At 47.1% G+C, this 27,481-nt stretch overlaps 2 protein-coding genes across 2 annotated transcripts in view; both read left to right on the plus strand.

Moving 5' to 3' along the window:
* Nucleotides 1-16,309, plus strand: part of rapgef5a (Rap guanine nucleotide exchange factor (GEF) 5a) — a 38,583-nt gene extending 22,274 nt beyond the window's left edge. The window contains exons 10-26 of the mRNA XM_076043933.1: nucleotides 4,320-4,465; nucleotides 5,892-5,992; nucleotides 8,439-8,517; nucleotides 8,593-8,737; nucleotides 9,391-9,482; nucleotides 9,593-9,623; nucleotides 9,856-9,934; nucleotides 10,166-10,315; nucleotides 11,020-11,117; nucleotides 11,368-11,490; nucleotides 12,017-12,195; nucleotides 12,285-12,375; nucleotides 12,497-12,547; nucleotides 12,674-12,761; nucleotides 12,839-12,903; nucleotides 13,207-13,261; nucleotides 13,555-16,309. Of these exons, the coding sequence (XP_075900048.1) occupies nucleotides 4,320-4,465; nucleotides 5,892-5,992; nucleotides 8,439-8,517; nucleotides 8,593-8,737; nucleotides 9,391-9,482; nucleotides 9,593-9,623; nucleotides 9,856-9,934; nucleotides 10,166-10,315; nucleotides 11,020-11,117; nucleotides 11,368-11,490; nucleotides 12,017-12,195; nucleotides 12,285-12,375; nucleotides 12,497-12,547; nucleotides 12,674-12,761; nucleotides 12,839-12,903; nucleotides 13,207-13,261; nucleotides 13,555-13,676 (1,695 nt within the window). The 3' untranslated portion in view covers nucleotides 13,677-16,309. The remainder of the gene's footprint in view (nucleotides 1-4,319; nucleotides 4,466-5,891; nucleotides 5,993-8,438; nucleotides 8,518-8,592; nucleotides 8,738-9,390; nucleotides 9,483-9,592; nucleotides 9,624-9,855; nucleotides 9,935-10,165; nucleotides 10,316-11,019; nucleotides 11,118-11,367; nucleotides 11,491-12,016; nucleotides 12,196-12,284; nucleotides 12,376-12,496; nucleotides 12,548-12,673; nucleotides 12,762-12,838; nucleotides 12,904-13,206; nucleotides 13,262-13,554) is intronic.
* A 116-nt stretch (nucleotides 16,310-16,425) lies between these two features.
* LOC142899944 (C-type lectin lectoxin-Thr1-like) lies at nucleotides 16,426-17,244 on the plus strand. The gene has a single exon (XM_076043905.1). The coding sequence runs from the start codon at nucleotides 16,729-16,731 to the stop codon at nucleotides 17,242-17,244; it is 516 nt and encodes a 171-aa protein (XP_075900020.1). The 5' UTR covers nucleotides 16,426-16,728.
* The last annotated feature ends 10,237 nt before the right edge of the window (nucleotides 17,245-27,481 follow it).

Consider the following 27,481-nt stretch of genomic DNA (forward strand, 5'->3'; position numbering starts at 1 on the left):
CACGCGCACACACGCACACACACGCACACACGCAGGCTGGCGTTCACTGTGACTCGCCTGTGCGTCTGCGTGTAATGTATGTTTTGTGCGACGCTCCAAAAAAAGAGAGGGAGGAGAAAAACAAAAAAAACAAAAGCGGTGTGTTTTCATCTTCTTATCCGTGATTTTCAGGAATTGGGCCCGAAGCTATCACAACACTGATAGTGCTCCATCACCAGCGCTCTCTCCTACACACACACACATAGGAAGAGGACGGAGGGAACACACAGTCCTTCCTTCAGGTTCCACCTTTCCTTTGTACCCTTGGAGGGAGGGAGAGGGGGAGAGAGGGAGAGAGAGAGACTCACACTGAGCCCTCAGTCCATAAAAAGGCTGCAGAGGTTTTACATCATCCTGCCCTCACTGGCCAGTGTAAATCCTCTTACCCGTGTGTGTGTGTGTGTGTGTGTGTGTGTGTGTGTGTGTGTGTGTGTGTGTGTGTGTGTCTGTGTGTGTGTGTGTGTGTGTGTGTGTGTGTGCTCTATGAACTCTACTGCGAGCTTCCCAAATCTGAAACCTGTGGAGTGTAAAGTCTGCCCATTCAGAGGGGTGAGGGGGTGGAGGAGTGCAGGGGGGTGGGGGTGGAGGGAGAGTTGGCAGCTGCCCGCTGACGGAGAGGAAACAGAGAAGGAGGTGTGGAGTGAAGGAGGAAGGATGGAGTGAAGGAGGAAGAGGGTGGAGGAGGACGGACACACCTGCGTGACCTGTGAAGGTCTCTGCCAAACCAGTCTGTTTTCCAACACCCCAGAACTTTCCAGACACACCACACTGGTCCAACTGGATGGTAAATGGACTGCACTTATACAGTCCAGGGAGAGGCCACTGGAAAGCGCTTTCCAGTGGCCTCTCATTCACTCACACACACACCAATGAGTGACTGCTGTCAGCACCATCAGGAGCAATTTAGGGTTAGGACACTTGAGCATGTGGACAGTTGGAGCCGGGACTTGAACCGCCAACCCTTCCATCATCAGTTCAGTACCAGCCGAGCCACAGCTGCCCATTGCCTGCTGGAGGTCATCGTGGTCACATTGTGGTGATTTCTTCTGCATTTTGCCAACACATATTTGTTCACAACCAGAATACAACCCGACCAATCAGGGTCCCCTTTGAGTAGGAAGGGGGCGGGACTACATCCAGAGAGTCACCTGGAGATTTATCCATCCAGTCATCCTCCTCTCTCTCTCTCTCTCGCTCTCTCTCTCTCCCAGATGGAATGGTTCCATTCTATTACTTTATTAAAAGTGGAATTCTGTGGAATGTCCTCCTCTCAGTCCAGCTCCCCTCACTCACTCTCACTGGACGGCTTCCTTCGGTTATTTTCACTGAACTTCTGTCCTTCAACTGCAGCTTCATCGATTGAACTTCCTCTCTTGCCTCCCTTTACATAACACTCACTGCCAGCCTCCTCCTCCTCCTCCTCTGGCTCTTGTTTTTCTTCTTCTTCTTCTTTCTCACTGTGTTGCATAACTTTCCAGGGGTTAGCGTCGGGGACCCTGTGTTCCAGCATCGCTCTGGTATATTTTCACTGCGTGCCTCTCGCATTCTTTCTCCGGCTGCGTCAACGTTTGCGTTGTGGCGCTGGAGCTCCAGTCTGCGCTCGTCTACGCAGAGTTTTCCAGGTTTCACTTTGGAATTTTCCCAGGAAGATGTGTTTTTGTCCCCTTTCTTCTTGTGTTGTTTGTATGCGCTCCAGTGTGTTTGCGTGCGTGCGTGCGTGCGTGCGTGCGTGCGTGTGTGTGCGTGCGCGCCTTCCTCCCCCTTGGCTCCGACTTGTTTTTCTTGGCATCCGTCTAAAGCTGGCGGCTGTTATCAGAAGGACCAACAGTTTGCTGCCGTATCAGTGAAACAGCACCAATTTTTTCCTACTTTGGTCGCTAATGTAATTAGTTGCATAACACTCCACTCACCCCCAACCTGAAAAAATATATAAAAATAAAGGAAGTGAAACTCCCCCCCCCCCCCCCAAAAAAAAAAAACAAAAACAAAAATGGTGGATGTGACTCTGCCAGATGTTTTCGTGCTGATGGCCCGACGCCCCCTGGTGGACGGTTTAACCACCACCGTCGCCATCTCCGCAGCCACTGTTACGATGCTGATGATCGTGACATCACCGGGTTGGTGCCCAATCAGATCTTTTCACATCAGCCGCTGCTGCCATCATCACCGCCGCCGCCGCCGCCGCTCTTCATTTTATTTATTTATCAGGTGCGAGCATCTCTGTCTTCCGAGATCTTGCAAGAATCCGTAATGAAAGAGCGCCACCTTGTTCTGAACACGAAGTTGAAGCTTCTTAAATAAAAAAAAAATAAAAAAAAGGCACCTCGTTTACAAGTTCATCGTTTACTTCTTCTTGGACTTTAAAGGTTCAATGTTGGAAAATGTATTGTGTTTAGGCCGCTGTCAGACAGGCTTCCTTAAAAAATATGGCAGTGCAAGATGGCAGCTAACTAAAAGCAGGACCGTTATTGATCTAGTATGTATATGTGTATAGTGTAGGACCACCACATTATAACTTTCACTGTGCTGCGAGCTAAACTCTTTTATTAATGTTTTGTATGTCAGTATTTTAAGCAGTATTTAAATCAATTGAGCTCTTTCCTCCCAGTCAGATGTTGGAGGAAGAGAAGCCTCGCTGGAGGTTCAGTTCAGCTGCTGAGAGTCAGCCCAGTCGCTGCTGTTGGTTGTGGGCGACATCGTTTTTTATTGTTCGCCTCTGAACCTCCTGAATGCCCCAGCGGTGAATCACCACAAGGTGCCGTGTTTAACACAAAAGAAACCAAGACAAAAACAAACAATTCAGTTTCAGGTTGGCGTTTGCCGCTGTTATGTCATCGCTGCTGCTGGTCGTTTTAATTTTTTTTAAATTGTCCACACTGCAGCCGGAATCATTAACAAGAAAACAAAAATCCTGAAGGTTTCCTGTTGGTTTGCACCTTTTGTTATTGTTGTTTTTGTTGTTTGTCATGTGGGTGCAGCGCCCCAGGCCCTACGATTCATCATCAGTCCTGTGACGGACCTGGCACATCCATAGACACACACACATACACACACACACACACACACACACACAGATTACTCTGCTTTTAACAGACAATCACAGCAATATTGTAGGTGTGTTGTCATTGATTTGTTTGTGTGTGTGTGTGTGTGTGTGTGTGTGTGTGTGTGCTGGTCAGACAACACATGGAGGATGTTGTTATCTGTTATCGCAGTTATCGATCGCGACAATGTTGAGCCGTTTGTCAGCAATGTGGGATCATGTGATTGCTGTGTGTGTGTGTGTGTGTGTGTGTGTGTGTGTGTGTGTGTGTGTGTGTGTGTGTGTGTGTGTGTGTGTGTGTGTGTGTGTGTGTGTGCACGCGCTGTCCTACATGCATCCTTCTGTGTGTGTGTGGGTGAGTGTGTGTTGCTCCCGGTAGTGAGCAGCAGCAGAGATGAGAATCCTTCATTCCTCCTCCTCCTCCTTTCTTCCTCCTCTCATCTTCCCGTCTCCTCGGGCTCTGTTGCTTCTTTCTTTTGTCCATCTGGAGCTGCCGTCACCGCCGCCACCGCCGCCACTGCCGCCACTGCCGCCACTGCAGGTGTGTCCCTTCATGTACCAGAGACGGGGATCAGGTTGCCGCCTATTGTTTCAGCGCCGGAGGATCATTTCAAGTGGCAGCCTGCCTTTTTCTTCTTCTTCTCTTTCTTCTTCTTCTCCTCCTTCCTTCCCTTGTGTCATTTATTATTACACAACAGCGTTTCTTCAGAGGGGATTAGACCTTATAATACTTTCCTCTTACGGTGCCGACGGATCTGCGTGTTGCCACGTGTGGCTGCCGGTAGCCGGCGTGGGACGACGGTGAAGGTGAATGGTTCTCACCTCCTGCTGCCGCTTGTCTTCAGTCAAGCCTGGATTTTTGAAGGTCGTGTTGTGTAATCAGACTTCCTGTTTGTCCCTCCTTTGGTTTATTTCGGAAGGGACATTTTGTTTTTGTTTTGGAATGTCAGCTTTGTGATGTCACAAAGGGCCTCCGCTGCAACCGGGCAGGTCTGGCAAATCCCCAGTTTTACCAGGAGGCTGTAAAAAGAGGGCTAACTGCTGCCTCCTGGTGGCCGGAGGTGAACAGATCATTGTAACGTGGGACTTTTTCAAGGTCCAGTTCCACTTTCTCACACGTTGGGGATTTACAGCTTTGATTTACAACAGTTTTTTTCCCCCCCCTCAGTTGATGTTTCAGCTCTTCAAATGCCAGGATCAGAGACGGCTAAGGCTGACTCTCTATCTCCCCCTACAGGAAGCGGCGGGCCGCGTCTGTCTGAAGGAGAGGGGCCGCGACGTCCTGGTGCTGCGCAGGGTCACCTCGGCCGTCACCTCGCCCTCCGACCGGCCGTCGCCCACCTCGTCGGGGGGCGGATCCAGAGAGGACGACTTTGACAAGAGGTCAGCCCCGCCCACAACCCTATAGCACTGCCCACGTCCTTCCATCCAGCCCCGCCCCTCCCCTCCCCTTCCCATGTTTTACACACCGTCACAGGTGCCCGCCCGCCAGCAGGTTGACACAAAGACAACACAATCACTCCTCTCCAGTTACAGCCACACATTGTGTGTGTGTGTGTGTGTGTGTGTGTGTGTGTGTGTGTGTGTGACATAATTCTAGTGCAGTTAGCTGCTTAAATGTCCAGTGTGCAATATTTGGAGATTTTGAAGAAGAAACAGCGACGTCAAGTCTTTCCATATTAGATTGCAGCGTCTGTCGCTCTCCCTCCCCCTCCTGAGCTGCCAGTGAACTACGGTGGCCTGCGGGCCCCAAACCTGGATACCTCGTCCACCGTCTTCTTCGTGGGTTTAGTTGCAGACGCGGGCGTTCACCTAAATATGAAACGCGCTGTCAGTCAGCTGGATTGTTCACACCAGGCTTCCTTAGAACTATGGCGGTGCAGGATGGCAGCTAACTGGGAGCAAGAGCCTTGATCTATGTAGAATCTTATATATATGTGTACATATACACCTGTATATGTGCGTGTGTATATAGCAGAACCGTTCTCAGGGTAGGAAGACCAAATTATTTTTTTATTGCACTGTGATTATACACTTTTATTAATGTATTTATGGGCGGTATATTAAAAAATCATAAATCAAGCCAAACATTACACACTGGACCTTCAAGACGCATTATTACGCTTTATTTCTTTTTAGCTAAAAAACGTCAAGAGGTGCAAAGACGACAGCAGGTTGTTTCCTGCTGCTGCTCGACTTTCCTCAAAGTTGGACTCCTTTGTTGAGTGTGTTGCCGCCTGAGGCACAAAGCGCAGGGAGTGTCTGTGGGTGACGGGTTAAGTGGGCGTGTGTGTGTGTGTATGTGTGTGTGTGTGTGTGTGTGTGTGTGTGTTTGTACAGTGCTCCACATTTTCACTTTTGAGCAACAGTTCCGTCTGCTCGCTGCGGTCGCAGCTGCCAAAACTTCTCAGGACTTCAGGAAGTTCTTATCGAGGAGGACCAGTTTAGCTCCGCCCCCTTTCTGCCCCCCACACCCCCGCCCTCTCGATGAGGGCCCGCCGCTGGCCGCCCGCCACTCAGAGATGAAGCTCACCAGCAGGAGAGCCACGCTGGCGCAGGCCGAGGAGGACGTGGACAGCGAGGGCGAGTTGGACTGGGAGGAAGATGATGATGATGATGATGATGATGGTGGTGGCAGCAGCAGCGGCAGCAGCAGCGGCAGCAGCGGCGGCGGTCACGGCGGCCCCTCGGAAGGCTCTGCCTTCGATGTCGCCTCCTTCCCCTTCATCGACGAGGAGCAGGCGACCGAGCCGGACACGCGCTGCCCCTCCCCCGCTGACCCCGCTCGTCCCCACTCTGCCCCCTGCAGGTACGTGGTGGTGTCCGGGACGCCGCTCAAGATCCTGGAGCACCTGCTGAGCGACCTGCGGCTGGACGACCAGAGGGGGGCGCCAGAGAGCCGGGAGAGCGGTGAGTCGTCGGTTCCGTCAGTCGTGAATTTCGTGGGGGGGGGGGGGGCGATGAAATGGAACAGAATTCCCACGTGTCCTCCTCAGACTCTCCAGAGCCCCAAAAATCCTCTGCGTATCTGGGAAATGGCAGATTTAGCCCTCTGGTTGCAGCCTCCTGCTAAAAGTGATGCTGTGTTGGACCTGGAAGTGGGCAAATTTGAGGGGCGACGTCAACGCTGGTTGGCCGCGTGTGGTATCAGTAACCTGCGAGAGGGGTAGCCGCCCTTTGTGACATCACAAAGGTCTCATTTCCAGAAGTGAGTGTTTTAAGCGCCGGCCGTGTGAAAAGGTGGAGCCAGTGGGAGGTTAAAGGTCAAGGACAGGGTTTTTCTTCCCACCGAGACACAGAATATCGTGAGGAAGCGCTGGTGATGGGAAGCCAGCAGCAGCTCAGAGGCTTTGATGCTGATTTTAACAGCCTCCTTCGTTCCAAACGGTGGAATTCTTGAGCTACACGAGTCCCGACTTGACCCGGCGCCGGCAGGAGGTCGGCTCCTCCCACCTCGCGTGTTGCGTGTTTGTGAGTCCGTTTGTGACTCAGTCTGCACTGAAAACATCCAGGTGTGTGTGTGTGTGTGTGTGTGTGTGTGTGTGTGTGTGTGTGTGTGTGTTGCTCAGCAGTTCGCCGGGCGAATCCTTTAATGAGTCTGAGGTGTTTTCCATCACATTCCTGCCCTCAAGCCACTCTGCACTGTTTCCCGCTAACAACTGTCGCGTGTCTTTCTTCTTCACGCCCTTCTGCCGCAGCATTTTTCCTGTGAAGCCGCAGCCGTTTGCGTCAGCACGTGCGTGCGTGTTTGTTGTTGTTGCTGAGCTTCATGTGAGCCGCCAAATCATCGTCACCGTCACCCGTGCTGCTCTGGTGTTTTTTGTTTCTCTCTCTGGTTGGGCTTGGCGGTGCCTCCACACTCGGGTCGCCACCAGTTCCGAGAGAGAGAGAGAGAGAGAGAGAGAGAGAGAGCTTATGTTTATGCAGCTAGATGAAGGTGTGTGTGTGTGTGTGTGTGTCTTTTCTTTTTAATGCGGCTGCAGGGGCGGAAGCAGGGATCTGCATCCAGAACGTTTGCACATGTATTGGCCGCCGCTGCGTGCATTCACACTCATCTCTCATTCTGTGTGTGTCTGTCCATTTGTTGTGTGTGTGTGTGTGTGTGTGTGTGAGCGAAGGCCCTGTGGGGTGGCGCCGAGCGCCATTGTGCCGCTGTGACGGGTTTAGCCGTGCAGCATGCTGGAACAGACTCGAACACGCTCAAACACACTTTCCACGGCAGGGAAGCAGAGAGAGAGAGTGAGAGAGTGAGAGAGTGACTACCCCAGCCAACCCTGCAACACGCACACACGCACCCGCGACAAAAACACAGCGGCAGATTAGCACGATTAGTTCCACACATCACTCGTTTTCTCCGCTGCATCTCTCACTTGAGATAAAGTCCCCAAGGTCAGCGCTGAATGAGTAATTCATCAGGGTGCTCCCACACTGTGTGTGTGTGTGTGTGTGTGTGTGTGTGTGTGCGTGTGCGTGCGTGTGCATGCGTGCACGTGTGTTGTAGGTGTTTGTGGTCGCGCCTGAGTGTGGACGTGAGCATGTGTGTGACTTTGCGCGAGCCAGCAGGCGTCCGCAGAGGGCATGTGTTGAAGATGAAAATGGATATTTATCATCGCAGAGAGCTGGGGGAGGGGGGAGGAGGGAGGGGCAGGGGTGAGAAGAGAGGATGAATGCTGGGAAGACGAGTGGATGAGTTTTTGGGGTGCAGAGAAAAGCAGCCAACGGCTCCAGTCGTGAAAGAGAGCAGAACCAGGCGGGGGATGAGATAACAGGAAGTGACCGTGAGCTTAGCTAATGCTAAACGGGGTTAGCGTGGATGCTGCGGTGTGACTGACAGCTGGTTCACCCAATCGCAGCCCAGCGGCTCATCGCCAGCGATGACGGCGATAAATCCAACACGTTGATTCAGGCTGGAAGCAAAGAAAATAGGGAAGAAGAAGAAGAAGAAGAAGAAGAAGAAGCTAAGTGGGTGGAGCAGGAGGTGAGAGTGAGGCTTTGAAAAAATGATGAGTTCAACCGGACCTGTCCCCAAAAATAATGCTCCCAGAAGAAGAAAAAGAAAGGAAGAAAAAGGTTGTGTTTTTCTTTCTAAAGGAGGAGACGGTTGAATCAAATATAAATGCTGCGGCCGGCCGAGGCGACTCTTCAATTATTGATTCCTTTGCTCTCGCTGCCCCACGCTGCCATATTTGGGTCATACGATTCTCTCTCTCTCTCTCTCTCTCTCACTCCCTCTCTCTCTCTGTCTCTCTCAATCACACACACACACACACACACACACACACACACTTACTTTTACTATTAGCAAACACCTGAGAGCCTCACAGGCCCTGAGTGACGGCGATGTTGTGTTTTCCAGAGCTGCTGCTGGACGACTTCCTGCTGACCTACCTGGTCTTCATGTCGACCAATGACCTCTGCCAGGCTCTGCTGGGCCAATATCCTTTCTGCAGAACACACACACACACACACACACACACACCGCTGGCTGTTGTCTCCTTGACGGCTCTCACCTATAGCAGCACCCGCTGCAGGGGCCAGGAGGAGGGGAAAGACGCCCTCTTCAGGAAGCGGAAGGTGCTGCAGCTGGTCTCCCACTGGAGTCGACTGTACAAGGACTTCCTGAAGGATGAGGAGCACATCAGGAGCTTCATGAAGGTAAGGTTTGTTTTTTGGAAGCTGCTAACAGAACGTCCTTTTCAGCAGGCGGCTGTCAACAGTGGGCCAAACATGCTGCCCCCTTGTGGTTTCTGCTGTAACTTACTGTTGGATGTCACAAGTCTCCTCCTCCTCCTCCTCCTCCTCGTACCACACTTTTACGTGTTTCGCTAAGTGGCATTCAAATCCCAGTCATGACGCCATCAGAGACGAAAAATAAAAACCAAAAGACTCAAAGACGCACAAGACATCGTCACATGTTTCCTCCTCCTCCAACACACACACACACACACACTCGCCACTCAACGCCATCACTCGGTTGCCACGGCAACTGGCCCAGTGCGACGGGTTGGCGGCGGGGGCATCATCTCGTGTCAAGTGCGTAACCTAGACGATGGTTGCCTAGCAACAGACGGTGAGCGGCAACGGGTCACTGAGGGTGATCAGCACTGTGTGCAGGGTTCACACCTGTGTGTGTGTGTGTCTGTTTCTGGTACTTATTTGGTCCTTTGCCTCCGAGGACTCAGGAGGAGGACTTGGATTTCACATTTGTGTGTCTCTGAACTCTTGAAGAGATGTTTGACATGTTGGATTTCTCCCCCCCCCACACACACACACACACACACACACACACACACCCTCGGCCATGTCAGACCCTCTACAGGTGCGTGTTGGAGGACCTCTACGAGTTCCCCACGCTGGAGAAGGACCTGAAGGAGTTCCAGAAGCTCCTGAGACGCAGACAGTGAGTGTGCAGCACCTGGACGCACGCTTCCTCTGTTTGTTGTGTCTGCGCGTCTCTCCCTCTCTGCCGCCCATCTCACCTCTGTTACCGCTCACTGTCTACCCCTGCAGCACCGTGGACGACTGTCCTCCAAACCAGAAGGTGAGAACTCGGAGGCTTTTGGGTCGACTTTCAGTCTCTGCCCTGTCAACACGCACGGGAGGTCGCAAACAGAGGGCTAACTATGCTGCACTGGAGGGCAGAATTCCGTGAAAAAGAGAGAATATTAATATATATGATATTAAATAAACTACTATTGCTGCTACTGCTACTACTAACACTAATGATCCTAATAGTAGCAGCTGCAATGAAACCCAACTCTCTTGTCTTTTAGAGCAAGCAGACGTACCAGCAGCACAGTCTGAAGGAGAACTGTTTGCAGCAGCGAAGTCCCCCGGCTGAGACCAGAGAGGGTGCGTATGGGACACACACACACACACACACACACACACACACACACACACACACGCACAGGCCTGGGACTTCTTACAACCGGGCGTAATGACAGTCTCGCAAACCTGCCAAAGCGCAGCTTTTCCCTCCCTGCTGCCACTCGAGGAAGATTAAAGTCTTCATCGCTCATTCGCTCGCTCTCACTCACTTCCTCTGTCTCTCTCTCTCTCTCCGTCTGCCTCGTCCTCCAGTGATTTGCTGCGTGCACGTGAGCACCGACTCCTACCTGAGCGTGCACGCGCACCCGGCCATGGAGGCTCGCGAGCTCCTGAGGATCGTGGCGCTGAAGACGGAGCGCGGCGAGGAGGACATGGTGCTGGCCGTGGCGTCGCACACTGGAGGTGAACTGAGCCGCCCGCTCGTCGTCATCATCATCATCATCGTCGTAGCCATCATCATCCTGCCAAACAAAAAAAAAAAGGCTGGATTTGCTCCACAGGTCCTGATGCCCCCTGTCCTGGTTTTGCTGCCTTTTCTTTATTTCAGTTTAGGTTTTTTTTTCTCTGCTCTCACTGACTTTCAAAAGTGACTCATGTTCATATTTCTTCAGTTGCAGACGCATAAACCCTCGCGCCTCACACTAAAAACAAGCCCACACTCTCAGACATCCATTGGCTACCAGCCTCCAACAGGATATGAGCAGGCGGGAAAGCACAAAAAACATTATGCAACAGTCGCCGGAAAGAGATCAACATCACAATTAAAGCTGCAGCGGCTCCCAAGTGTGCGCAGGATGTCATTTGCATGTTAATGTGGATGAGGCAGCAACTAGCACGTTAGCTCATTAGCACTGAGGGTTAAGGGACGGGTGTGTGTTGTAAAATCCGATCCGTGCAAATTGGTTAAGAATTTTTACGCAAAGTCACACACACACACACACACACACACACACACACAGACACACACATCTATATATATCTACATTGTCACTAAAATTTATATTAGATCCTGTCTAATATAATAAAAATAATTAACAAAATGTTGTTTTGCTTGGTCGTGGAACTTGAACTTGTTGTTTCCTGCTTCTCTCCGTGTGTCCCTGCAGAGCGCCGGCTGCTGCAGCCCAGTGACTGCGCGTACTCCGAGTCTCTGACTCCTCAGGGGAGGCTGGTGGCCTGTCGCAGGGATCTGACTGAAATCCTGGTGCGTACACCTTTGCTGTTTCTCTTTAAAATGGCATTCCAGGCTCCCCGGCGGACAACAAAAACTCATTTTCACCTCGTTTGGACAGAAAAAGAGCTTTTTTTTAGGACTTTTCTGCTGCCTGCTAGCCTAATTTCAACCTGTTTTTGCTTTTTAATAAAAATCCACCTGTTGATGTATTTTTGCATGATGCTGGTTTTGGGTTTTGTGTACTTTACGGCTGTGTGTGTGTGTGTGTTGGTGTCTCCAGCCTCCTCTGACAGACAGCGCTGAGCTCAGCAGGAGGCCGGTGCGACTCCTGGGCATCAACACCTGGGATGTGGCAGCTGCTCTCACACACCTGGACTGGACCCTCTTCAAATCCATCCACGAGGTACGCACACACACACACACACACATGCACACATGCACGCGCACACACCCACGCACGCATATAAATACATAAATGTATGCAAGATGCGCATGCCTTTATGACAAATTGGTAGTCGTGACTGAGATGACTTGGCAGCGAGCGTTCGAGATGCAAATGCTGCTGCTGGATCCAGGAAGTCTTCCTGCGGGCGAGCAGAGCCAATCAGCACAGAGGGGAAAAAACAACAACTCCAGGTCCATTTATTCTTTGCTGCTCTTCTGTTGAGGAAGTGCAGTGATCAGACTGACCACACTGCAGCATCTACGCTGACGCTAAACACTCTCGCAACTCAAGATCTCAAGGTTTAGTTTTTCTTCTGGAAGCGCCAATCCAGCAAAGACCCACCCCTACTTGCTTCTGATTGGCCGCTCCTCCATGGCTCTTCTCCTCAGCCTATCCCCAACCCTGAGTGTATTTAAAAAAAAAAAAAAAAAAAATCTACTACTATCTAATAACTCATGCTCTCCTTTGATGTCGCCCCCTGCAGCAAGAGCTGGTATACTACACCCTCAGCCACGCTCCCGGTTCGGGCCAGACGGGGGCGCTCTCCGTGCTGCTGCAGCGCTGCAACGAGGTGCAGCAGTGGGTGATGTCCGAGGTGCTCATGTGCGTGTCGCTCAACAAGAGGGTGCAGCTGCTCAAGAAGTTCATCAAGATAGCTGCACAGTAAGAGCTGAAAATCCCACTGCGCAATGTTTTTTGTTTGTTTGTTTGTTTTTTTAAATTAAAGGAAATATTACACGTTGTGTCTGTAGTTGTAAAGCCCAGAGAAATTTAAACTCGGCCTTCGCCATCATCATGGGTCTCAACACAGCAGCGGTCAGTCGGCTCAACCAAACCTGGGAGGTCAGTGTGCATCATATCGTATAGTAGTATTGTTTCATATTGTATTGTATTGTGTTGTATTGTGTTGTATCTTATTGTATGTTATTATTTTGTATCATCTAAACAAACTTCTTTCTTCCAGAAATGTCCTGGCAAGTTCAAGAAGCTTTTCTCTGAGCTGGAACTTATCACAGTGAGAAAGACACGCACGCACGCACGCACGCACGCACGCACACACACACACACACACACTTGTCGGATGTGGGAAGAAAAAAAAAAAACAACTTTCAAAATCTCCTGTCCTCCTCTTCTCCCCTAGGATCCTTCTCTCAACCACAAAGCCTATCGGGAAGCCTTTAAGAGGATGAAACCTCCCAAGATCCCTTTCATGCCTCTGCTCCTTAAAGGTAATACACGCACGCACGCACACTGACACTGACACTTTATTGCTTCCGCTGACTGACCCTGTATGACCGCCTCGCAGACATCACCTTCATCCACGAGGGAAATAAGACGTTCCACGACAACCTGGTCAACTTTGAGAAGCTGGTGAGTCCCGTTCACCTCCTCGAAAGAACGCTCTCAGAGGAAAAACCAGCAGGGGGCGCCCTGTTTTTCTCGCGCTTCTTCACCACAACTGGCGCTGTGGCATAAGCAGGCTGACTGACCGTCCTCATTTCCTGTTATTTTGCTGACAAACATTTATAAACTGTGATAAAGCAAATTTTGCAGAATATTCTGCCTTGAATGTCCGAACTGATTTATTTTATTTTGTTATTATTTATTCAAATGTAGAGCCCTAAATCGTGACAAAATCACTCTAATGTATCTTCCTGCCTTTCTACTGAACAGCACATGATCGCCGACACGGTGAGAATGATTCGACACTGCCAAAGCGACCAGCTGGGTGAGTCTTCCTTCTTTTTTCTTTTTCATTCTTCAAATTTTCTTTTCGCGATCCACCTCCAGCTTCCTCACATGAGGAGCTGCGAGTGAACGGTTGCACCATTAACGTCGCGAATTGTAAGGCGTACGCCGCCATCTACTGCTGAGTTGAGGCACTGCAGCCGCACCGAGCTCAGTTTCCAGGCAACCGTCTCGCAGACGGACTGCGTAGAAGGAAAAAAAGAAAAAAGGCTGGCCTTTTGTGTGCTTAAAATGCACAAGCAGACTAGTGTGCGTGTGTGTGTGTGCTCTCAGGCAACGAGGTGGTCGGGGTGGACAGCGCCGAGGTGAGGGCCAGCGTTCAGCACCTGCACATCATCGACAATCAGCAGACGCTTTTCGAACTGTCGCACAAGCTGGAGCCGCGCTCGGCGTGAGCCTGGAGACTCGACCTGCAGACTGAGGGGACAAAAAGACCGAAAGGTAACGCGCGACGCTCAAGGACGACAAAAAAAAAAAAAAAAATACAAAGAAGAAGAAGAAGAAGGAGAAAGGAGAGAGTGGGGGAAAAAAAAAAAAAGAAGTGTCACACGTGCGTCAAGATCCAAGTACCAGCAGTGGCGGCGCCACCAAGTGGACTTCAAGGTGCCGTATGTTCTTAAAGAAATAATCCTGAGAAGAAAAAAACATTTCAAAAAAAATAAAACGTCTCCACAGTGGAGACAGACAGAGGACGGACGGCGGAAGAGATTCAGAGAAATTTGCCAAAACAGACTGTTTGACGACGGCTGTAAGTAGTTTGTACAGGAACTGTTTGACTGAACCAGATTCAAGATTCAAGAACTTTATTTGTCACGTGCTGTCACGAGCTTATTTATGAGCCTGGTCTGCAGGGTCGTTTTTATTATTATTATTGTTATTATTATTCTTATTATTTTTTATTTTTAATCATTTTTTGTCCCCTCTGCATCTCCCCCCCACTGACCTCCAGAGTTCAGTTTTTCTGAAGGTCAACATCATGACCTGGTGCATCATGTTTCCCATGATGCACCAGGATGCACCTTCTCACTCAGTGTGTTGTGTGGGGGGAGCGTTTGTTTTTCATTCCTGCTGCTGATCGACTGAAACGCTCAGTGCCGGAGTTTGAATCCAACCTTCTTTTTTTTTTTCCTGCCTTCCAGCCAATCACTCCTCGCCGTTTTCTTTCCTAGCGTGCGTGTGACTAGACCACGCCGACGCTCTCAAACTGTAAATATCAAACGGACCTGTGCAACCCCCCCCTCCAGTGCCATGTGAGTCCCTGCAACGATGATGTGCAGCCGTGCAGCTCTCTGGTTTTTATTTCTGTGCCTTGTTTTGTTTTTTTGTAATGGATGGATTAGATTTGCTGACCCCTCCCCCTGTGTCCCCCTCACCCAATCACGCTTCAGAACCAGGTCACAATGGGTTGCAGAGCCAAATCTTTACTTTAAATCATTTTCTTTGAGAGAGTTGACTGAAAATGTTGCAGTTCTAAATGCAACACGGGGATGTTGGAATATTAGAAGCACAAGATCTCACACGTGCACAGAAGCCGTGTTTGCTCTGCTGTGGAAACCCCCACGTGCGCCGTGACTGCAGTGATGTTTCCTCGCGGTGGGATCAGCAGCGTCTCCAGTCTGCTCAGTGCAACCTGCCCTGCTGGCTCCGCCTCCCACAGCGTGTTGCCAAAAAAAAAAAACCCTGACCGCTCTGGAGAGTCGGCCCTCTGTGATGTCACCTTACAGATTTCTCTCCCGGGTGAGTGGCCACCCCCACAGCCAGGTGTTGGCCCCGCCCCTTCTGAGGCTTTTTTTTTTTTTTTGGGGGGGGGGGGGGTTACCGTTTAAAAGTAAACCTTCACCTTCATCTTCTTTTTTTCAACGTCCTCTTTTTGTGTCACTTGGTATTCCAGTGCACTGTTCAGAGGTTCCTCAACTTCCGCACGATTCAGCTTCTTATTTTTTGTGTTTTTTTTTAAACACCTTGGGTGTGAACAGTCTTTTTTTTTTAATTATTATTATCCAGATGTTTTTAGTGAGGTACACACATTCAAGTGGACAGGAAGCTCTTGCAACAGGCTGTGACCAGAGGGCTAAGATAGGCTGGACATCAAGAGAGGGAGGGGTTTTATATGTTTTGTTTTGGCAATTGATCGTGTGACGCTGCTGCGCTGAAGTCCGCAATGTGTATGGGATGGGAATGGGAAGTTTGGAAAAGTTTGGACTTCTGTCGCAGCATCGCGATGCAAAATTGGAAGAAAAAAAAAACCTCCTGCTTGGCTTTTAGTTTCACTCCGGTTCCAAGGGGGCGGACATGAGGGCGGCAGAGCTTCAGAGGCCAGATGAACCTGTACATACTGCACAGTCACACACACCTCCACTCGTCGTGTTCAAATAGTTGTGCTATACTGGCTATTTATTGTAATATATTCTTTTATTTATGGATCTTTTTTGTGGGGGGACACCACAGACATCCTAGTGCCACACTGAGACACGACGACGACGATGATGATGATGAAGATGATGATGAAGATGCCAATGGCTTGAAAACTGCAACCTTGAAACGTGCAAGTGCTTGTTGTTATGCTATGTAGCCACTGGTGGGCGCCAGCAGGGCCAGTTTGTTGACGGTTGACTGCTGCGGTGAACAGGAAAAACCAACAGGATTGTGTTTGTTTCCGTAATGTTTTAGCAGCTGTTATGATTGTGTGAAGTTACTTTTCGTTTTTTTTTTTTCTTTTGTTTTACTTCAGATGCGTTGGTTTTTACTTGTTTGCATGTTTAAATTAAAGTGAACAAAAAAAATACACAAACACACAACGTGGTGGGTGCAGGAGAGGACACGCGGCAGGCTTTGTACTATTGTAATATGTCAGTGTAAATAAAGGCCCTTTGTTTGGTTTGTTATTTATTAGCTGTAAATGAAAACGGTGGACTAAAAAGCAATATGTCTCCCCCTGGTGTCCAAATGAAGCCACATGTCTTTTCTAAAACTGCGTTTTACTATGTTGAAATATGACTGAAATGAATAAATTATAGGTTTTATGTGACACGTGTCCTGTGTTTTCCTCTAATCCAAGCTGGGTTTTTCCCCAGCAGAGAAACAAACCAGTATCAGTCTGAAGCCGATGGTCGACCATTTACGAAACACACCAAGCACCTGGTCAAACAAACAATAAAAAAAAAGTTGTGTTAGCAGCTGTCAACAGATATCACTGTCACACACGATTGTATTGGAATGATTAACTCTCTTTCTGATCTCTTTGCCAGTTCTTGGCTGATACTGGTCTCAAGAAACTTAGGAAAGATACACATGAGCAGTGGAATCAGTCCAGCATCATGAAGCCCACTGACCAATCACGTCCCTTTGATGCCCTGAACGCCCTCTTCACTGCTAATAAAAGAAAGAGGAGATTGTCTACTGCAGACTCTGAATGTGACTCCCACTCAGCAGACTCCTGACTCCACCATGCTGCTGCTCCTCTGCCTGCTGGGTCTGACTCTGGCCGCCGAGCTTCCTCCAGATGATCAGGGCGTGAAGTTGACCCGTGGCAACTGTCCACTTTTCTGGTTCAGCTTCAACAACTGCTGCTACAAGTACGTGGGGGCACTCCTGCCGTGGGCCGACGCCGAGCTCAACTGTATGTCACAGGAAGCCCACCTGGTGTCCATCCACAGTCTGGAGGAGAGCGACTTTGTTTCAACCCTGATCAAGAACTTTGATCCGCACCAGGGATTTACCTGGATTGGACTTTCGGACCGCCACAAGGAGGGAGCGTGGATGTGGACTGATGGTTCCGCAGACAAATTTCACCACTGGTGTCCTGGAGAGCCCAACAACCATCCCCAAAATGAAGACTGTGTCCACACAAATAATTGTGATATCAGCAAACCTCTAAAATGGAATGACAGCCAATGTAGCAATGCCTACGCCTCAGTCTGTAAACTTTGCTCTGGTTGTTCCTGCGGACTGGTTCAGTCTTGAGGAAAACAGCTGTTGGTGGCCCTCAGCAAAGCAGAAATCAGTTGAGATCTGGACTAATGATGAAGTTGTTGATGTTTTGTTTCTGTTTGGAAAACAGGCGGTTATCGGGTACCAAGGAATCTGATCCTGAATCTTCCAATCATAATTATCTTAACATTCTGTCATTGTTTCTATCTCAGTAGTCATTTATTGTAACAGCCCTTTGCATGAAACGGTGAATAAATAGAATTTGAGCATATATGACTGAGTTTTTGTCCATGTATTGAACATTATTCTAAGAGGGTGCAGAAGATGTGTTTCAGTGGGCAACAGATTTCAGCTCTTGAACTGCATCGTGCGCACACTGCTGTCTGTGCTCGTTTGAGGGAAATGTGACGTGGGCTGATGTTCGCGGCAGTGGCGGGCCGTGCATTTCACGCCTCGGCTATCAGTGACGTCATATTAACCCACCCTAAATTAATACTCCACATATTACCCTCAATATGACACTATGGCCTGGGAATCCATGGAGAATCACAGTTACACATTACATCACCTTCATATCCTAGTTGAGCAAAACATAGTTTGCACAGCATTTAAATCACAATGAACACTGAGAAAAATGAACCTTCCAAAAAAGTAAATTTTAGGAGATTCCTCAACAAAGTTCTAATAAGCCCACCAACAGCACTCTGTGTCCTTTAACTCTTGTCCAAACTTGTCCAATCAACTGCTCATTGTGGCCGATTCGTATGAGAGACCAGCAAGACGATAACGAAACAAACTATTGAACAATGAAGTTGTTAAACAATGGAACATCCACCCGCACCACGTTATTTATTATATTTTAATTTTACGTTGTGGGTTCGCCATGGTGCACACTGGATCTCCAGGGTGAGTTCAGTCTGTAAGGATCTCATTTTTACGGGAAAATTTACTTTTCTCAGCATAGACCAGCAGAGAAGTCCTTGCTGGCTGTGACTGGCCGCCACTGGTTCGCAGCATGTATGTATGTATGTATGTATGTACGTATGTATGTATGTATGTATGTATGTGCTGGTACATGTGCTCTTCTTCTTCTTCTTCTTCTTGTGCGTATGTGTGTGTGTGTGTGTGTGTGTGTGTGTGTGTGTATGTTTGATTGGAGAAAAAAAGGGTGAGTTATAACTGAACCAAACAGAACTAATGACACAGCTCACTTCTGTGATTGCGATCAAGACAATGGGCGAGAGGCACGGCAGGAGGAGGAGGAGGAGGAGGAGGAAGACCATGCGACATTTGCTTGAAAATGACGCTGCACCAAACTTTTTGTCCAAGTTAATACTACGTTTAAAAAATGATATCTATCGATATTTAGGGCAACTATTAAACCAAGAGGGAGGCAGAAATCCAGGTCGCTGCTTTCTGTGACACCCAGACCCAGCGATCTTGAGGTATAAACATCCGCTGAAGCAGTTTTCAAGTTTTTCATTCCGTTGTTTTGAGTTGAGCCGGAGACTGTACGGGTCCTCTTAGCAACTTTGCCTTTGTCTATTTCTGGTGTTCCTGTAGACTGTAGCTGTGTTTGGAGACTCTGACCTCTGACACAGCGGGAGCTGCTGAGCCTCTCCCCCGTCACAAAGCACTCACAGGCGGTCACACTTCACACCAGCCTCTCGCAGTAGCTCCAGCTAGCGAGCTAGCTGCCAGCAAGCTGCGCATAATGGCAGATAATATGAGTGTTTTAAAAAGTTATGGCTTTGATTCAGGTGCTGCAGGTGTAGAGAGGAGCTTCTCCTGTTTAAAGCAGCTCAAGTCTTGAACCCGCAACACAATGGGCAAAGCCCACCACACGCACACACATACATTCAGCTGAACACTCCGTTTTACAGCCAATATTTACGCCCCAGTCGGCTGGAATCACTGACTGAGCCGAGGGGGACCTCTGCTGGTGACAGACGGAAACCGCTTTTCAAGCTTGGCGCAAAAGGAAAATGTTTCAGCGATTCAGTATAGCGCAATAACATAAATACACAGAACAAAGATGAGTAACAATAGCAATAATAACAATAATGATGATTTGGTTTGACATTTAATCATCTACTTTGGTTGTTCACTATAAGAGTGTGAGACTGAGGAATATATTTTATAGATGAACGAGTTTCCATCAGCCAGAGAAGAGACAGTAATAAGTATAATGAGTCAGCTACCAATAGGGTGGAAAGTCGGACTGGAGAAGGTTTATTAACTTTCTGGTCCCACTTTAATAAAGCTTTATGATGATATTTAAAATATATATATATATACATATATATATATATATATATATATATATATATATATATATATATATATATATATATATAAAACGAAAATCCATCTCTGTTTTCTCAATCCTGACATCCAGTATTTATGCTGCTTCTCTTGGTTCACTTCAAGGGTTGCTTTACTTTCAAGTGCGTGCCAAATGTCACTGTTTTGTTAAACAAATAGTGAAATCACAAGGGGCACAGCTCAGTGACCAGAAATAGCCGCCTAGCTTCTGTTAGCATAGCTGTCACAGCTAGCTAGCCGACCCGCGGAGCCGCCACCGACAACCAGGGCCGTTTCTTGCTATAGGCGAACTAAGAGAATGCCGAGGGCCTCCAAGCCACTAGGGGGCCCCAAAGCTGCATGTTCAGCCTCTTCTGAGGATCACCAAAAAATGTCAGTTTTTATCTGTGGCTGTCTCATGTGTTTATTAAACCCCTTACATGCCTAAAAATAAACGTTGACTTAAAGTAAAATAAACTGCAATAATAAGCTGTGGCTGGCGTTTTGTTTTGTTTTTGTTTTGCATTATTATGTCTGTCACAGGCCCTGCGATGTACTGTCACAGTTTGGACATTCTGGTCCCGTTTGGACATTCTGTTTCCCCACTTTAGACTTTTCCGATCCCTTCCATCATCAAAGAGACTCCATTCTGCTTGCCTGCTTTGATCTGACTGGTTATGTATTAAAAACCCCTGCGTGCCACTGATTCCCTGCCAGATTGTTATTTACCTTCCTGCATTTAAGACCGAAGACTGTCATCTACCTTGCCTGCCTTTGACCCGCCTGCTCTGCCTGATTCTTGATGTCCAGCCTGATTCCTGGTTAAAAGACATTTTTCAACTTAACCTGTGTGTCAGCTGTGGTGCAATTGGGTCCAAAACACACCCGTTTCAACGTCGTTGGACCCCACTGTCACACAAGTAGTGATGTAGCGGGCCGGCAACGCCGACAGATATGATGATTGACAGCTACCATTCGTTCCCGTTAGCAAGAGGATTAAATAATATAATAATAATAATAATAAAAACACCATAATGGCATCAAAAAGGAGTTACTCCAGCAGTGCAGAAAAATGGAAGAAAAACAAAACTGATGAAGAGAAACGGGCAAAGGATAAAACTAAGTGGTTTCCCCCCAAGTTTGTTTATTGGTCCTGCTAGCCAGCTAGCTGGCGTCGGATAAATGTCAGCTGGATGGCTAATATTGGTTTGTCATGAACTCAACTTTTTTGTTTGTTTTATGAAAGTTCGCCATGTCCTGACAAGTGAACCTGTCCTGCCATGGCAATGACTGATGACACGTTTATTCAGATTCTAACAGGGAGGGAGGGCATGTTGTTGTAGTCAGTGCTCTGTCATTGTTCAGTGGAAGTTGTCTCTCACATATTGACACTTAATGTTATTTTAGCCTTACTTAGGATTAATGTACTAAGCTTAGTGTGTCTTTTATAGGCCCCTAATTAGAAGTGTGCTGCTCTTTTATAATTCAAAGAAATATTTTATGGAAATATTTTATTTGGCATGGTGTTTTTGTGAAACTATTGTGGCAGTGGATCATTTATCTTAGTTTTATTACTTTAACTACTACAGTGTGTAAACTACTGCAAAAAACTCTTAAAAGTGACAATTTTGTATCTGGGTAAAAGCTTTAAACGGACACTGCAATCACAATGTTTAACAGAGCCGTTTCTTGCTATAGGCGAACTAGGCGAATGCCTCGGTCCTCCAAGCCACTAGGGGACCCCAAAGCCCCCTGGTGGCCCTAAAGCTGCATGTTCAGCTTCTTCTGAGGATAATAAGAAAATGTCAGTTTTATCTGTAGCAATCTCATGTGTTTATTACAGCCCTTAAATGCCTAAAAATAAACGTTGGCTTTAAGTAAAATACACTGCCATAATAAGCTGTGGCTGGTGTTTTTTTTTTTTTTCTTTGGCATTATTATTTCGTTGGACCCCACTGTCACACAGTTAGTGATGTAGCGGGCCGGCGACACCGACAGGTATGATGGGAATGATTGACAGCTACCATTCGTTCCCGTTCGCAAGAGGATTAAAAACAAACAAACAAACAAACAAAAACACCATAATGGCATCAAAAAGGAGTTATCCCAGCGGTGCAGAAAAAACGGAAGAAAAAGAAAACTGATGAAGAAAAACGAGCAAAGGATAAAGGTGAGTTATTTGTTGGTGATGGAGAGGTGGAGGTGAAACGCCGTTTATTCCCCCAAGTTTGTTTATTAGTCCTGCTAGCCAGCTAGCTGGCGTCGGATAAATGTCAGCTGGATGGCTAATATTTGTTATTGATTTTTTTTTATTTTTTTATTGTTGAACTCAGCTTTTTTGTTTGTTTTATGAAAGTTGGCCATGTCCTGCCAAGTGAACCTGTCCTGCCATGGCAATGACTGATGACACGTTTATTCAGATTCTAACAGGGAGGGAGGGCATGTTGTTGTAGTCAGTGCTCTGTCAATGTTCAGTGGAAGTTGTCTCTCACATATTGACACTTAATGTTATTTTAGCCTTACTTAGGATTAATGTACAAAGCTTAGTGTGTCTTTTATAGCCCCCTAATTAGAAGTGTGCTACTCTTTTATAATTCAAAGAAATATTTTATGGAAATATTTTATTAGGCATAGTGTTGACTATTTTAGACTATTGTGGCAGTGGATCATTTATCTTAGTTTTATTACTTTAACTACTACAGTGTGTAAACTACTGCAAAAACTCTTAAAAGTGGCAAGTTTGTAACTGGGTAAAAGCTTTAAACGGACACTGCAATCACAATGTTTAATATATATATATAAAAAATGACGTGCAATATCAGTGTAATAATAAGATAGGAATATGCACTCATGATCTATTTTGCTTGATGATCTAATGAGCTTTGTCTTTGCAGGAGCAATTCTGAAATATTTTGGAGCTCCAGACATTGAGCCAGAGGGATCTCCCGAACATCCTGACCAGGACGCTCCAGGACCATCACGTTGCTCACAACAGCCTTCTGTCCAGGTGAATAATGTGTGTTATCATTAGGTGTTATGCTGATAAGTGTGAGACTAAGGAAATGAAGCATTAGTGTTGGTTTGTTTTTATTGTTGCACTTGTTGGTTTGTTGGGTTTTCTTATTTAAAGTAAAGAATCTTTATAAATACTCAATCTGTTCTATTTATTGACATATAGAGAATTATTTTCCTTGTATTATAGTGTTTTTTTTTTTTTTTTTAAAATCAGCAATTAACTTGCCTGAGTGGCTCAACGTAAGATGTTTAATTTTACCTGTAGCCTGTTTTGCTGATGAAGTGTAATAGATTGTAGCATCTTAGTAGACCATCTAAAGGGATCGGAATCTCTTCATCACAGTTTGACAAACTAGAGGCCCCCAAACAGCATATTGCCTAGGCCCTCCACACGTTGTTTCACACTGATGTGGCTCCTGTTTGTGGGACAACAGGCCGGCGGCAGGCCCGGCACACTCCCGCTCACTCCTGCCTTTTCACTGTATTCAGCAGCGGGGAGCTGTGCTCTCGCCAGCACACTCCCCGCTGCTGACGAGACACCCGCACGCACACACAGTGGGTCAGTAATGATAATTAATAGTATTTTAATTATTTTATTAATAGACGCCTGTGTGACGACTGAGTAAGAGAGGTCTTAGAATGATTAACTCTCTTTCTGATGTCTTTGCCAGTTCTTAGCTGATATTGTTCTCAAGAACTTTGGAAAAGACACATGTGAGCAGTAAAATCCGTCCAGTGCTGTGACGCCAGCTGAAAAATATTGTCCACTGGAAGCCCTGAACGCCCTCTTCACTGGTCATAAAGATAGAGGAGTTTGCCTTCTGCAGAATCTGACTCTTGACTCCACCATGCTGCTGCTCCTGCTCTTCCTGCTGGGTCTGACTCTGGCCACCGAGCTTCCTCCAGATGATCGATGATCACACAACTGTCCACAGTTCTGCTACAGCTTTAACAGCCGCTGCTACCAGTACGTGGCAACAAGCATGTTTTAGCTGGACGCTGAGCTCCAGTGTTGACGGTTGGCTGCTGGAGTGAGGAGGAAAAACCAACAGGATTGTGTTTGTTTCCGTAATGTTTTAGCAGCTGTTATGATTGTATGAAGTTACTTTTTGTTTTTCTTTTTTCTTTTGTTTAACTTTTGATGCGATGGACTGACTTATCACCTCCCCTAGACGCCCTGAATGCCCTCTTCACTGCTTATAAAAGACAGAGGAGTTTGTCTCCTGCAGAATCTGACGACAATCTGAATCTGACAGACTCTGAATCTGACTCCCACTCAGCAGACTCCTGACTCCACCATGCTGCTGTTCCTATGCCTGCTGGGTCTGACTCTGGCCGCCGCATTTCCTCCAGATGATCCGAACATGAAGTTGACACATGGCTGGTGTCCACCTTTCTGGTATGTTGTGGAAAATTTGAAGTCTTCACTGAACAATCAAAGTATGGTTTCCCTGCATTCATTTGAGAGTCTCAAGGTGCAGATAGAAGAACAGAGCATTTTTTTTTATACAGCTTCTGGTGTGCACTATTCTGCACATCTATATTTGTTACTGAATTGTTACTCATAAAAGGTCATGCAGAATCAGGAATGTGGGGATGTGTAGGTAATCATAGAAACAACTTTTCTTAGAAATAACAGACACGCACAGGTGAGATGCAACTCAAAATGCAACTTGAGGGAACTTTCAGGCCAAGATGTCAAGGACAGTGCAGACACTATGAACATTGCAATAAGACCTGTACATTATTATTGTAAACATAAATAAATCCCCATTACAGGTTTGGTTTCAACGGCCGCTGCTACAAGTACGTAGCGACACACCTGACCTGGGCCGACGCCGAGATCAACTGTGTGTCACAGGGAGCCAACCTGGTGTCCATCCACAGTCTGCAGGAGAACACTTTTGTCATGAACCTGATCAAGAACTTCGATCTGCACCAGGGAATTACCTGGATTGGACTCCATGATGTCATAAAGGAAGGTGCGTGGATGTGGACTGATGGATCTGCTGGCAACTTTAATCCTTGGCTAGCCCACCAGCCAGATAACTACCAGAATACTGAAGACTGCGCAACAATCAACAAATCAAAATGGAACGACTGGAAATGTCATTTCAAAGTCCCTTCAGTCTGTGAATTTCGACTGAATTGTCTTTAGAATCTCTTCTGGTTGGGTTCAAATCAGAACAAAATAAATAAAGAACGAGCATCACCACCTTGCCTGTTATTGTGCCTTTCTTTGTTGTGTCATTGGCAAGCCTTGACAAGATCCATCTGAGGGCATTGGGTTGCAAGAAAACAATTAATAGCATAACATTTTATTACTGCAAACATTTACTGAAACAAAATGAGGTTGACTTGACACACTCGTGTTTTTACTTGGAAGGGAAACACCACACACACAGAGAAAGTAATCAAATAAAACTAAAGTAAGACATAATACATTGTTGCTCCTCACTAATTTACAAACATACGACTATTTTCTTTTTTCAATTTTGCAGTCTTTTTATTTTTATTAATGCATTATTATACAGATTCCAAATACACCTGAGGTTCAGAGGGAATCTGTGAGTCAGTGAATCTTGAATGGGGTCCAAAATATCTCTTAACTGCCACGTGCACACATTCACACCAACACTGCTGCCTGTGGAGTTTTGACCCATATGTGACGTGGGAGCAGGTGCTTACTGCATGTATGAATGCATGTATGAATGCATGCAAGTATGCAGGTGCATGTGCTCTTGTTCATGGTCGTGAAGTTTTAAAGTTTAAAAAACAAGTTTGGCCATCTGCTTTTTCAGACACTGTGTAAACACTCTGCAGCGCTACAATAGCGGCCCCTCGGCCCCCCTCGCAAAGACCACCCTGACCATCATCCAGAGCTCCATCATGCTCCTCCTGCTCCTCCTGCCTGGACTGACTGCGACTACTGAGGCCCGGTCGCAGGCCTGGATGCTGGAGCGTGGCGGCTGTCCCGCGCCCTGGGTTCAGCTTCAACGGCCGCTAGTACGTCTCAACAAGCGTGTTGTGGGCGGACGCAGAGCTCCAGTGTCAGGCAGACGGCACCCACCTGGTGTCCATCCACAGTCACGAGGAAAACCGCTTTGTCACGGCCCTGATCGAGAGTGTTACAAACCCTGGCTCGAGAGGGGCTTCAAAATGGCCGCGCCTCAGAACATTGTTTTGGTTGTAAATGTTGATTTCCTCTCCGCAAAAGAGAAATCTGCTAAGATCTGGATTAATTTGGAAAAAATCAAGCTGTTCTCTGATTTCTGGCATTTTCAGATTTCACTAGTGAATATGGTAACAGTGCCATGCATTATCTGATGTCGGCGGTTATCGGGTACAAAGGAATCTGATCCTGAATTACATGTAAACTCTTCCAAAGGCAATTTGGTAATTATGTTAATCATTGTTTCTATCTCAGTAGTCATTTATTGTAACAGCCCTTTGCATGAAACGGTGAATAAATAGAATTTGAGCATATATGATTGAGTTTTTGTCCATGTATTGAACATTATTCTAAGAGGGTGCAGAAGATGTGTTTCAGTGGGCAACAGATTTCAGCTCTTGAACTGCATCGTGCGCACACTGCTGTCTGTGCTCGTTTGAGGGAAATGTGACGTGGGCTGATGTTCGCGGGCCGTGCATTTCACGCCTCGGCTATCAGTGACGTCATATTAAGCCCACCCTAAATGAATACACCTCATATTACCCTCAATATGACACTATGGCCTGGGAATCCATGGAGAATCACAGTTACACATTACATCACCTTCATATCCTAGTTGAGCAAAACATAGTTTGCACAGCATTTAAATCACAATGAACACTGAGAAAAATGAACCTTCCAAAAAAGTCAATTTTAGGAGATTCCTCAACAAAGTTCTAATAAGCCCACCTGGAAGAGGCAACGATGAGTCTGCCAATTTTCGTTTTTTTTTTCTGTTATGTTATTCAAACATATTTTGTGCTTCAAATGTACATATTGAACTAACAGCCTTTCGTTTCAGATTACTTTCGGTTGAATGTGATTATTTGTTGCTTATTTAGGCTGTAATGGACCGTTTGAATTCCAACGCTGGCTGCACTGCGGCTTTAAGAGAGCCAGCAGCCTCGCACGCAGGTGCTTTTTGATTGTTGTGCCACGAACGTGGAAGCAGTGGAGACACACGGTTTCTTACCGTGTCCCCGTCCTGTTTTTAATCCAACCTGTGTGAACTCTCTAACGAAACTGGAATCAAAGAATTTATGTTAAAACGTTCTACGACTCTGGAGTGGATCCCTGAAGGTAACGGGGCGCGGACACGCGTAAGCCAGCGGTCCCCCGACACTAGTAAGAAACCCATCTCCCTGTGGTTTGCCCGTGGACGGACACCAAATCGGACTATGTGGACTCTGGAAAGGAAAAGTGCTTCGCAACGGCTCAAGTAAGTGCTGCTGCGAGTGGAAGATGCTAATGTGTGGACCGAGAGAATAGCGACGCTAACGGCTCACGGACGACCCGCTAAAGACTCTCGGAAGATGCATGAACGACCCGCGGATGGTTATCCTTTGTGTTTGCTTCGAAAAACGTTGGACCGCTTTGCTGTTTTGAGCTAACAGCGGCTAGCAATTGGAAAGACCTAATCTTGTATTAGGAGTCATGGCTGAGGATGAAGACTCTGCTACATTGAAGAAACGGCAAGTGAAGCCTACAGTCAAAGCTATGGAAGATGCATTACAGAGGAAGAAGGGGTCAAGGAAAGCTACTGTAGCTCAGCTTACAATGAAGAAGAATGCAATGCTTCGTTTAATGGATGATGATGATGATGGGCAATTTGGAAGTGATTAAGAACAAGTTTGTGCTTGAGTTCAATAAAGTCTTTATGGAGTTTTGTGAGCTGAACATTTCTGTTAAAGAGCTGCTGCATAAAGTGGCCAGTGATCAAGACGCGTGGTTTCGACCAAA

This window comes from Nelusetta ayraudi, unplaced genomic scaffold (genome assembly GCF_046127955.1).
Source record: "Nelusetta ayraudi isolate G7.1 ecotype Tasmania unplaced genomic scaffold, CSIRO-AGI_Nayr_v1 ptg000079l, whole genome shotgun sequence".
Lineage (NCBI taxonomy): Eukaryota > Metazoa > Chordata > Actinopteri > Tetraodontiformes > Monacanthidae > Nelusetta > Nelusetta ayraudi.